At 33.3% G+C, this 13,214-nt stretch overlaps 1 protein-coding gene across 16 annotated transcripts in view; it reads right to left on the bottom strand.

Moving 5' to 3' along the window:
* Window positions 1-13,214, bottom strand: part of LOC105218058 (inositol hexakisphosphate and diphosphoinositol-pentakisphosphate kinase) — a 38,354-nt gene that overhangs the window by 8,825 nt on the left and 16,315 nt on the right. For 11 of the 16 annotated variants that reach the window (XM_054232211.1, XM_011193401.3, XM_011193402.3 and 8 more), the window contains 13 exons: window positions 11,899-12,090; window positions 11,541-11,772; window positions 11,322-11,476; window positions 11,172-11,259; window positions 8,660-8,876; window positions 8,305-8,586; window positions 8,051-8,239; window positions 7,902-7,987; window positions 6,683-6,851; window positions 6,427-6,624; window positions 5,429-6,362; window positions 5,249-5,359; window positions 4,751-4,976 (listed from right to left, as the gene is read on the bottom strand). In XM_054232211.1, the coding sequence (XP_054088186.1) occupies window positions 4,751-4,976; window positions 5,249-5,359; window positions 5,429-6,362; window positions 6,427-6,624; window positions 6,683-6,851; window positions 7,902-7,987; window positions 8,051-8,239; window positions 8,305-8,586; window positions 8,660-8,876; window positions 11,172-11,259; window positions 11,322-11,476; window positions 11,541-11,772; window positions 11,899-12,090 (3,079 nt within the window). The remainder of the gene's footprint in view (window positions 1-4,750; window positions 4,977-5,248; window positions 5,360-5,428; window positions 6,363-6,426; window positions 6,625-6,682; window positions 6,852-7,901; window positions 7,988-8,050; window positions 8,240-8,304; window positions 8,587-8,659; window positions 8,877-11,171; window positions 11,260-11,321; window positions 11,477-11,540; window positions 11,773-11,898; window positions 12,091-13,214) is intronic. The other 5 variants (XM_054232212.1, XM_011193403.3, XM_011193400.3 and 2 more) reach the window with 3 other exon arrangements.

Here is a 13,214-nt window from a genome sequence, read left to right as displayed (position 1 = left end):
ACGTGTATTTTTTCATTTTTATTCATTTGCATTTGTTTGGTTACAAGTGACCAGAGTTCAGACATGGGAAGCGCGCAGACGCCGTGTGGAGTAAAATGACAGATTTAATGAGTAAATGCATTAAACATTTTGGTCATTCATGTACATTGTAATGTAAAATTTATGAAAATCGTCTTAAATATATAATTATGTTTAGCTTGGACAAGTCACATTGAGTACGACATTAAGGCATGGCAGCAAGCAGTTTGAATTCGAACAGAAACATTTTTTGGCAGAGTTAGGAGTTACATACATTCATATGTATATGTATACATATGTATATACATTATAATATATATGAGTATATATGTAGTTAAGTGTGTGGCATACATATTGACTGACTGTTTTTGTTATTATATTAAATCGTATCGATATCACAAAATACGAGTAGTAGGCATGCAAACGACGTTACATTAGTGAACCGTACAGAAGTTACGTATGTATTTGTTGTAAGTAGTACATATGAGGAAATTGTATTTGTAGAGAAATATGGCAGTTAACACAATCTACTTGCATAAGTACATAAATAAAATATACTTGAAAGCGAAAGTGCCAGGATTTGGGTAGGTGAAGGTACAATGAAATTTCTGCGCAAAAGTGTACGTTTTCAAGAACTTGTCATTTCAATTCGGGGTGGTAGTTAAAGAGAAATTGTATTTTGTAAACATTGCTGTTTAACAACATATGTGAGTTCCTATAGTAGTTTCATGTTTGTGGGAATACTTATTTGTAGTAGTGTACGCTTGTGAGCAGTTAATTAAGTCATAAAATCATAAATCAGATGGAAATTATGAGTAATACACTTATTATGTTTTTATATCATATGTTATCTTTGTCATTATATTTATATACACGTTTGTATTTATCTTATAATTATTTGCTGCTAAGTTTCATATAATTAAAGTTTTGTAATTTTATAATTTTGTAATTTATAATTTTTTAAAAACATTTAATTTTGAAACCAAGACAACTTTTTCCGCTTCACATAAGTATAAGTCAAAGTTCAAGTCAGTCAAAATTTGCATATGTATATGTTTATACTTTTATGTCCAAAAGATCTTTTTTTAAATAAGTTTAAATTTACAGTAATAATATTGTTGTGGCATTTTCGTACTTTTAATTAATTAGTAATTAGAGTTTTAACATTTGTATCCATCCATTTACTGTGAAACGGACGGACGGACACTCACCGTCGAGCGATTCTTGTGCGCCAAAGAAAGTGTTATTTGTTTCTAAAAATTTAACTTGGATGTAAAAATGTCCGCTCAAGGGGGGAGTCCGCCTAATACAGGTTTCTCTGTATGTAATTTTTTTTTAAACAGTAATTATATTAGAAGAAATACATATATAATTATATATTTAAATGTATTTCATGTATTTAGTTTTTAATATTATTAATAAAATTTCGTGTAATTTATTTCATTTTCGTTATTTTTATTAACCAAATTTTTTTTTCTATTTATACTTATTTTGTTTGATTTTCCACAATACTTTAGTTTATAAACCATTTTTTTATTTGTAGTATATGACTTTGTATTTTTTCATATTATTTTATTTTACATTTGACTAATCCAATTTTAGTTTGCTCCTTTATTTTATTTTCATGTTATCAAAATTTTTTTCATTTTGAAATAATTTTATTCTTGAATATATAATATTTATTTTTTATTTTTTACCGTAAACACGTTATTTTGTATTTTATTGTAAATAAATTAATTTAATAATATTTTAATAATTAATTTTCGAATTATATATGTTATATATTATTTTAATATATTATATTATGTCGAATTTTCTTTTCCACATTTTTCAATTTTTTTTTTATTTCTTAAACATTTTATTTCTTTCTTTCACATTGTTAGTCGTTTCAATTTATTTATTTATTTATTTTTTTTTTTCATTTCATAATATACAAATTTATATTTATATATTTTTTAAACTATTACTTCCTTCATATTAAATTATTTTTATTTTAGTTTGTATATATAATTTAATATTCTGTTTTATATCATTTTATTTCAGTTTGTTCAATCTACATCCATTTTAATAACTTTTTTACATTTATTCCACTATTTTATTTATTTTTTTCTTTGCATAAACAAATGCTTAAGTATCCTATCCTTTCTATTTCACTTCATTCTCTGTTCTAAAATTTCACTTAATTCTCAATTATATTATTTTATTTTAATTTAAAATTTAAAAAATTAAATTATTTTTAAGCTCCATTGCCATATTATTGCTTGTTATTAAAATTATTTTGGATAGAGTCTTTTTTATATCATTTCAAGGAACTACACATCTGCTTATGTTTTCAGATACACATAAATTTGTGAAATTTTTTTGTTTTACTATATTTTCGGTAATACAAATTTTTAATATTCTATTGTACTTTATTTAAATTTATATATTTTATTTAATATATTTAAAATGTAGAAGGTTTTATTTAAATTAATTTTAATTTGTTATTTCAATAAAAAATTAATCATCCACAATTATCTGCACAGCAGTATATCGGTTGTCTACTCACCCTATAAATGTTTGTTTATTTCTTTTTTTGACATTTAACACATTAGTAAAACATTTGAATAGTAAATAATAATTGCATTACCCTTTAAGTATTCTAAGTAATTCATGACTTCTTGAACTTAATTAACAGTCCGCAAGCGCACAAAGGGTTTAATAAAGAAACATATGTACAAAATAGTGTGCGTATGTGCGCAAAGAAAAACCACACGTACATCAGTAAACATTGCGATTTATGATGTGCACCTTGAGCTCGAAAATTTAGGAAAATCACATGGTTGTAAGTGTGAAAAACAAATCTCAAGACTTATTCGAGAAGTGTACATGTACATACACAACTGCATATAGAAAGTTGAAAGAAACCAAAATATTGAACTAACTTATATATTAAGTACATAGAACACAGAGAAAGGTCAAGCCATATAGAGCCAAAATCAAAAGACAAACGTTGTCAAATGTGCGCAATGACTACGTTGCTAACACAACGCAGTCATTTAACATTTTCCATGACTTCTGCTTTTCCACAAGCAGGAATCAGACAAAATGCTCTCGTTATATACAAAATTGCTTGCCATACGCTTGGAAGCTGAACAACATTTCACAGCGTCTAGCTTTGAGTTTCGCTCATTTGTATGGCGTTTGTAGAAATATTTATATATATTTATGACAGCAGTATTCAAAGACGACAGCAAAAGACGACACCGAATTTCAGCCAAATACACGGAAATTCCCAGCCAGATGCTTATACGAAAATTTTGTCATTGTGTTAAAAAGTTTAAACAAATGTATTGCATTGTTTTCATGTTAATATAGAGAGTAATTTAGTTAATTTAAATTTGTATTAAATATGATTAATGCGCATAAAAGAACAATGTAATAAGTAATAAAAAAACTTAATAAGCGGTAGGAGTTTTTGTGTTGAGCCTAAATATAACTTAAAACGCATTAATAAACAAAACATAATAATAGATAATAATTAAAAATATACAAACACTAACAGGGATTTTATGAACATTCGATGTGTGATAAATAAAATTATTTATTTTTTCACTAAAATATATGTATATGTATGTGGATTTTCCTTTAAATGTTTACAGCTGCGATCGAATTGTTTTTGTGTATAAAATGATTGAATTAATTTTAAAACGAAGTTTTTTTTAATTTTTCACTCATGAAGTGACTAGTCATTTGATACACTAAATTAAACGTCTTAAGTTATTACATTTTATTTGAAATGTATTTAACTAAAACTTTTCACTATTTTTTTTTTATAATTAATTTATGTAATTATTTTAACACGGCTATAATAAAACTTTGAAAAATTTTTATTTTTGGAGATTGAATTGATGTTTTAAGAGATTGAATTATAAAATTTCTCCAATTACAAATTCCATTAGCAAGAACTAGTAACTCTCATGCGATCAACTGATAGTTTCTTGAGTAAAGAAACGCTTTTCCTGCAGAAACTTTGCAAGCTGTCACTAGCTAGCAATACGGAATCACTCTTATTATTATTAATAGACAAATTAAAGCTAAAATTAGTTTACTTTTATGGCTGCAGATATGTGAAAAACCTAAATTCAAATACATAATGGATTTGGATAAGCAAGTGTCTACCCTCTAACAGCGGAGACTCTCTATAATCAATAGAGAACTATTTTCCTATTTACTAATTATCTTTATATATTTACCGTGTAAGACATACTGTTGGAAAATTTTAAGATTTTAAAGCCGCACTTCCTTTCTAAATCCTTATGCAGACTAATAATAGCTAACCAAAATTCCCTAATTTCATCTAATAATTAACATTCGATCGCAACTATTATGATCAATGTGAAAACTAATAAACTTGCAGCTAGTATAATGTACTGACTGCAACTAAAAGTGTACTTAGAAAATAAATAATAAAAAAATAGCATTTAATACATATTATATGACCAATGGAAGGTCACATAGATCGGCACATGCTAATTTAGGGACGTTAATGGACAAAAATATAATAAAAAGACAATTGTGTAAATGTGTGTGTGTGGGTGTGAAATAATAATCCGACCATAAAACTGAATGGTGGACAATAGTGTGTTAATTGTTACCAAAATAGAAACAAATTGTTGAAAAGCAAAACAGGAGACGTACTCAAACGCAGCAGCAACAACGTAAAATTCATTAAACACTAAACGACACATACCTTTAGCACGTTTTTGATCGCGTTGTTCATAGCTCCGTGAACGCGGCTCGGCATCGGGACTGATGGGGCGTTGTGATTCCAGTGAATGTTGTTGTGAAGCCAATTCTTCATTGAGACGTTTTGCCAAGTGCGCCGCTTCATGACCGCTTACCGTGTGATGTGCACCAATTGGTATTGGTTTGGATTTTTGATGTTTAGTGTGAGGTGGTGAGTCCTTATCATAACCCTAAAGTTGGTATGAATAAGTATTAAATCAAATTTATAAAAATTAACAATAAGATGGAATATTGTATTTGTTTATTGTAGCGTATCAATTACAATAAAATCAATTAAACTACGCATGCGTTCCACTACAGTTGCGTCTACGTGAGGAACGAAACTCGATTTTTATTTTTATACGGCCAAAGTTTATCATCTTGCAATTGTTTGTGGGTTGTTTTACTCACGCTACAAGAACAACAACATATTCCAACAAAATAACGGTAAAGAGTTGCTTACATCTGATTGGCTCCTCACAGGACTATCCTCCGAGTCGTTTTCCTCCTCTATACGCGGCGGATTTGCTTCATCTCCAGCGGAATTATTTTTTAGAAAAGAATTACTTGATCCCTTTAATAATAATACAAATTATAAAGCAATAAAATAATACAATCATAAAATAAAATGCTTTTCACCAACCAATTGCTTGGGATGGCCAGAATCATTGCGTGAGTGCGGTCGAAAGCCAGGACCGGGTGGCAAGTTTTTCTGCACACAACAATTGACACCCGGACTGAAGTGTAGTTCCACATGAAAACGTTCCTCTGATGTAGGATCTTTTGTGGGATCCTCGTACAGCATTATCACAACCTGTGACATGTAATTCAACTCCGACACCATGGAAATATAATCCATGGCACGTCGCCACTGTTCATCATTCAACACATTCAGCAAACCACCATAGCGCAAAACAGTTAACAATGAGTGCACATGACTTTCACTGGTGAAGTACAAGCGTGTTCGTACATGACGTCCCGGACTGGCGACACCATGACTGTAATGTGGATTTAGTCTATTTACCGACTCATCGCCGACTTCTTCGATGTTACGCTGCAAATCGGCTTTGATTTTCTTCAATAATGGCGTACAAATGCCCTGACCAATGGCCAACTTCTCTTGCACAGTTGAACCATACTCCTGTGGTATGACGATATCTGCTAGGTACTTGGCGTATATGTACAATTCTTCGGCCTGATCGTATTGCAGCGTGTGTTGATTGTGCTGCAAGTCGTATTTGATGCAATCGTAAATGTCGGGTACTTTTGAAATGTCGTACTGTTTAGATTTGGTGCTGAAATCCTTTTCAATTTTCTCCCAACGACGTGCCATCAAATCCCATGTTTCACCATGGTACAAAATAGCGTCTTTAGTTTTGGGATCTTCTTTCTTTACACTTATAATGGTTAACAATTCTTTGATTAGTTTGTGTACGTGATTGCAACATTCTACAGGATTCTTCACAAAATCGAGCGCTTGATTAATGGAAATACTATTGCACGGATTAATCACCTCACGATCGTCAGCGGAAAATTCACGGTCAACGCGCATCAAATCATGCAGACGTTGCTTGGCCCTGAAGCAAATATTGCAGATTAGCAATACATCAACATTTTTTGCCACTACCACTAAATACTTACAGATTTTGGTATTTACTAGAGTCACAATCATTATCCAGCAAACCATTTGTATTAGCACTCTTCACCATTTGCACCAATATCGGTGTGAGTTCACCCTCCAACGCCAGCAGCCCTTTAGCAAAAGCGGCGGCCGTCATTTGTACGCGTCCCTCGTCGGAAGCATATATTTTCAAGTCATGACGAAATGTGGAGTGTAAACTAGAAATATGACAATTTTTTTCGAGTACATAAAAATGAATAAATGCTTGTAAATTACCGCAACAGTCCCAAGCCTTGTGTGCCTGAATAGTCCTGTCGACCCTGACCACCAGGGTACATGCAACGGAAAATGCGTCCCAATTCCTCCGCTTGTATGCGACCAGCAGGCGTTAACTCACCACCCCATTTTAAGATCAGAACTAAAGACGGCTCTTTAGGTGCATCTACTTTAAATCATAAATGATTATAAAAAAAGTAAAGAAATAATTTAATTACAAGAAAAATAATAAAAATAAAAGGAGTACATATATAATATTAATGAAAAAGTATTAAAATTGAAATAAAAGAAACCAAAAAATCACTACAAATGTCTATATAATTTAGAGGTTATATAGTAATACAAAATGTATAAATTAAGAAATATGCTCCATAAAATAACTAGGAAAACGGTAACCACAAAGTCAATAGAGCCGGGGTCAATATTCGAAGTTGATCAACACAACATCAAAAAGGTTAGGTTAGGTTAGTAGGCAGATCACTGATATACATGAATATCTCACTTGGACAGTTTAGAGCTCTGTCCTTTATGATACCAATAAACTCCTAATGGATCAAAAAGACCCGTTATGATTCGGCAAAACTCTTGGAATCTTCAAACTCAGTCTGGAAAAAGGAGGACATTGGAGGAGGAAATGCTTAGATGATTCCACTTCGCCTATCGGACAAGGTCCAATAAGCACATCAATGATCGCGGCGAGATGACCCCTCCTGAGAGAAATCAGTTCGAGGGATCTTTCAATACACAGAAGTTCCACATAATTTGGGGAATGTTTTCTGTCGCGATCACAACAACATTAAAAGAAATATAAATTGGAAAGTTATCTGTAGTGGCTGCAAATGTCTCGGCTTATACAAACTGAAAAACTTCAGACAGGTTAGAAAATTAAGAAAGCTTGTCAGTGATGTCTGCAGACTGAGGTGATACATGCAGCTTTTGTGGATGAAAAACTTTCGATACTCCGAGCTTGCAGACACCGGTCTTTTTAGTTGTGGTAGCGGCAAAAACTTATTTGACTGTTCTTTGCCGAATACAAATTTAGGTACGTTCCGGTTGGATGTGATCTAGTGAGTGTGAGAAATGCGCAATAGGTGTCTATTTGCATTTAAGCTAAACTGAGTTGTTATTTTTGATGCTTAAGATATACGAATAACAAAATAAACAAAAAATTAACATAGAAAATAATTCATAGCAAAGCACTTGTTTTGTTAAGTATTACCGTCATCGGAGCTAGAGCCACGTGGACGACCTTTCGGTTGGTACTTCATTTGTACTTTACGATTTATGCCAGAGAAGTGTCCGTACCTAATTTATTAAGATGAAAGAGAGTAGTTAAATACTTACATACCCAAACACGCACACACTTACATTTCAAGCACATTTTTTAATTGTTCTAACTTGCTCTCCTTCTCTTGTATCTCGGCGTCGGCTGACTTGTTTTGTATTTCCGATAGCAGATATCTAGCAATATCCAATATTTCTTGCAGTTGTTTCGGACGCTTCAATTTCACGTGACCATCCTTATAGCCATCATACTTCTCAAATATCTCAAAAAATCTGCAAATAAAAGTTTAATATATAATTTACAACACAATAAAACGTCCAATCCAACACTCTATTACTTGGGATGCCGCACTTCGAGCTTCATTTTTTGTTTGGGCGTGCGATCGCCGTGTCTTATTACCGCCACCACGCAACGCAATTCCATCATCTTGCCAAAAGTGGTCGGCACAATGGGTGGATCGTCCAGCTGAAAGGGCACAAGCCATGGTATATGAAGGGTCGGTGTGAGCTCACGCAATATCATGTTGCCCAGTATCTTGGCGCAGTCATCGTAATATTTATTCGAATTCTTAACGAAACTGAAGCCATTCACATCACAAACATAGGATTTACCATTGGCGCTGTGTTAGTAGAAAAAGAAAGCATTCATGAAAGCAAAAGCCAGTAATGAAAAGATTAGAAGTAAATACACACCGTAACAAGTCGAAGCCGCACACGGTCTGCTTAAAAGCCAAACAAACTTTGCGTGAGATGAGCTTCTCAGCATTGTTTAATATGACTGGATAGCGTATTTCTTTACCCTCGCTATCACGCTCTACTTTGCCGTCCAATGCTGGGGACTTACGGGCCTCGGCATGTGCATAATCTGGTCCGACTGTGTACACCTTAACGTCCGTGCCTGAAAAGTATACTAAGTTTTAAAAGTAATGCTGGATTCTTAGTCGATCTTGTAGGTGCTATAAAGATTATAGAAGACGCCTGAGCTGATGAGCAATGAATAGCAACTGAAACGAATCACTCCAATTATTTTAATTAATAAATTCTTTGTAGTTCTTTAAAAAAATCAATTTTATGTACAGATATGACAGATGGTTTTTATTGGAATGAATGTGGCGTACGTAAAGAACTTTAGTATAACGGTATTTTGCAAAGCTGTAAAACAACTATGTTAGAGAGGTTACCACAGAAAAGTAAAACTTCGAGAACGACCTCATGTCATAAAAATACAAATGATCGAGGTAATTAAAACTTGATGCAGTATTTTTTTTGGTATTCTCTACAAACTCGTATAGTTTTAAATTGAACCACAGCTCACTTCACACATAAACTCATTTTGAGTTCAATTAGCTTATTAGACCTTCCTATGAATTATGAAGAAACCTGTCAAAACTGAAATTAACAAAACCGTTACATTAAAGATTTTATTAACTTGAAATGGAACCAACAGAGTATAATTTGGTATCAAAAATTAAAAAAAATTGGTGCAGATCTTCTTATAAACTCTATTCAAAGAGTGTTCGTTTTCGAACGTTAAAATTGTTTATGGTCAGACCAAAAAACTTTTTATTTTGAGCAAAAGAGAACTAAGCTGTAAAATAGGGGTTATCACGGGTCACCGACCTCTAAGAGAAAACCTGTAGAGACTTGGTATAGTAGAATCGACAGAATGCAGGGCGTGTGCGGGAGATCACGAGACACTAGAGTATTATCTTTACGAATGCCCAGCCTTCTGTCGGTTAAGAAGAGATACCTTCCAAGGCTCCTAATACTCAAATCTAAGAGAAATTGGGCAGCTGGGATGGAAAAAACTCAGAAGCTTCGTTAAATCGACCGAGTTATTAAGGTGATGCTTATCAGGGTACTCTCGGGAAGCCCAATGGGCCTAAGTGTGACCACTTGCTGTCAGGCAAAGCTAAATATGGTGGTTAAAGATAACTTTCAAGTAAAAGATAGAACGCAGTTGAAATTCTCAGGCAAATTTGTCGACAAACAAATATCTATATACTAGTGTTATAACTATACAGATAAACAAGTAAGGAAAGGCTAATTTCGGGCGCAACCGAACATTTTATACTCTCGCAATTTATTGAAGAAATTTTATTAAGATAACATTGCATGTTAACCATAAATTCGGCATAAAGTTTAATAGAATAACCAAAATCGTCATATATAGATATGAGGGCTGAGGTAATTCCTGAACCGATTTCATTCATTTTCACCAACAAGGTACACTATATCCAAGACTACACGCTCACTTTATTTTGCTAAGTTATCTCATATATTAACCAATACATATATCCGGAATAAAGCCCACCGTATTTTTGGAAAACCTATATGAAATTAGGGATGGGAGATAGGAGATGATATATATATATTTATATAACTCCATACCTAACTCGATTAGTTTTAGGTGTTACAAACAACCGTTAGGTGAACAAAATTATTATACTCTCTTAGCAACTTGAGAGCGTAAAAAAATGAAGTGTGAGGTTAGAAATGCAAAAAAGTGAAATCTGAAGTGGTTACCAAAAAAATGTGCTGTCATATTTACAAATATATGGAAAATAACTATCATGACACTTTATTTAAGCAGGCTGAGAAAAGTTCTAAAATGCATGTTACAATAATTTATGTTTTTCAAAAATCTTAGTAGTAATGAAGTTGAATTTCATGCAGCAAAAACATGGATATGCATATACATTGCTTTTACGGCAATCGACAATTGATGGATGTGGAAACATTTTTATGCGGAGTGATTGAAAACAAAATTTTGCTATAAACTTTTAACTCACCGGCGTTTTAGGAATACACATTATTTGAAACTTGTATGAACATACATGAGGTGCACATAATGAGTGTATCATACAAACAACAACATAATTGTTATGATGCAAAAAAGTATGTGTATATTAATTTTACTTATATAAGCGTATTTCAAAATAAAGTTAAGCAATCAAACCACTTACGAATGCCCGTGAAGATATACCAAATATAATTTCTCAAAAACCAAATTTAAATGCGTTGCTAAAACTCGCAAAATATAAACAAAATCAATTCAGTACAAATTTGTATGGTATTCGCAATCAAAATCAAATGCGAACGATGGGCTAAACGTATCAGAAGAAAATTAGTGCATTTTTTTGGTTTTTGGCGCAAGGTACGAATTTCGCTACAAGAAATTTGCAAAGGGAGTACGAATACATACCATCAGTGGGCATGAAATCTTCATAGATGAATGAACCGGTTTTACGCACACGCGATTCTGGCGAATAAACGCTGCTGCGACTGCCAATCTGTAAAGGATAGAGAATATGTAGTTAACTTGATACACGCATGTGTCAAATTGTCACAGCACCTTGCGGAAGAGACGCTGACTGCCGCCACCTGCCGATGTGGGATAGTAAATGTAGATATTATGATCCTCGGCCGAGACGGGCTTCTCCACAAAAGGTTTATTAAAAATAATACCGTTCACCTCAACGTGATCCTCAGACTCAATGAGCTCGTGTTCTAAAAATATTTAAAATTTACATATTTTTAACTGCGATTTAGCCCACAAGTTATTGTAACTTACGTTTCGGGTCTGGCGAGTCACGATCTAAAACCGCATAACGTGGTATTTCAATGCCTTCCTTTTCTAGTATAGCATAAACACGGCGCCGGTCTTGTATGTCATATTGCATGTGTAAGTTGTTGAGCACGTAGGGTTTGCGCAGTTGCGCATATTGTATGGCTTTCTCCAGTGGGAAGCCCTTCGAATGAAACGAAATGAGACAATCACACAGCGGCCAATTTTCTACCGGTTCCTAAAGTGTAAAAATTAAAATACTTATTATTCAGTAATAGTTTATCAGTTAATAGTTTACAGTTAACAGTTTAGAGTTAACAGTTTTCAGTTATCCCTTTACAATTACCATATTACAGTTACTCACCTTCAAAATGACATCTTCGGAAAATATAAGCATTTTAATGAATTCGAATTCTTGCAAGCGTGTTAAGATCTCTTTCATCGGTTTCGATTGCGTCTTCTTAGCCATGGCACAAATGCCCACAACCACTTGTTTGCCAGGATTCGAACAGGTGCTGCAATCCGAGTCCATGCCGTCATTGCTTTCGCCGTCTCCCTGTTGAAACAAACAATAAATTTTTTTATACAACATTTTAAATTTGTCTGCGACGCTTTTAAGTTGACGGCAACAATCGATGATTGCCAAGTTGATTTTTTAAATAAAATTTCTAATTTGTTAATACAAAAAAAAAAAAAATAAATACAATTTAACATTTTTTTAAATATATTTTTTCTTATTTAATTGCAATCGGCAAGCCATTAAGCTGAACATTTTGTTGCTTTCGAAATCTTTCACTAAGTTTATACCAATAAAAGCAAGCAGCGCTCAAGCCAATGCAATTAAAATATTTCTGAACTATTTGGTTATGCATATATGAAAACGCAATAAAAAATACCTTGGTGTCATTAAAAAAAGAAAAAACTATTATTATGATGTTTTTAGACAACATTTAACATATTTTTATGTCAATGTACCCCCAAGACATAAAATTGTACACAAGCGAATTCAGAAATAATACATTTTAAATTTTATTTATCTCGTAGCGTATATATTAAAAAAACTAGTTCACTTTTGCACTAAAAATAAAATATTTTGCCAAAATGTGTCAAGGACCAATAAATATGTATGTATATCTATTCGAGATATTTAAATAACTTAAATATTATCATCCACCTTCTATGTGCGCCTAGAACATACCTATGAGCGCTGCCCCCGCCACGATGTCAAAATCGTGCTTGGCGATTTCAACGCTAGGGTGGGTAAAGAAGGTGTCTTTGGCACAACAGTCGGAAAATTCAGCCCCCATGACGAAACATCACCAAACGGTCTGAGGCTGATCGACTTCGCCGGGGCCCGAAATATGGTCGTCTGTAGTACTAGATTCCAGCATAAGAAAATCCATCAAGCTACTGATGGATGGATAGGCCGAGCTATTCAAATATGGTGGCGAAGAGCTGATAAGGTGCTTGCATCAGCTTCTTTGCAGAATATGGTCGGAAGAAAGCATGCCTGACGATTGGAATCTCAGTGTACTCTGTCCAATACACAAAAAGGGAGACCCCACAATTTGCGCCAATTACCGTGGGATAAGCCTCCTCAACATCGCGTATAAGGTTCTGTCGAGCGTATTGTGTGAAAGACTAAAGCCCACCGTCAACAAACTGATTGGACCTTATCAG

This window comes from Zeugodacus cucurbitae, chromosome 5 (genome assembly GCF_028554725.1).
Source record: "Zeugodacus cucurbitae isolate PBARC_wt_2022May chromosome 5, idZeuCucr1.2, whole genome shotgun sequence".
Classification (NCBI taxonomy): domain Eukaryota; kingdom Metazoa; phylum Arthropoda; class Insecta; order Diptera; family Tephritidae; genus Zeugodacus; species Zeugodacus cucurbitae.
This window is presented reverse-complemented; position numbering and strand designations above follow the sequence as displayed.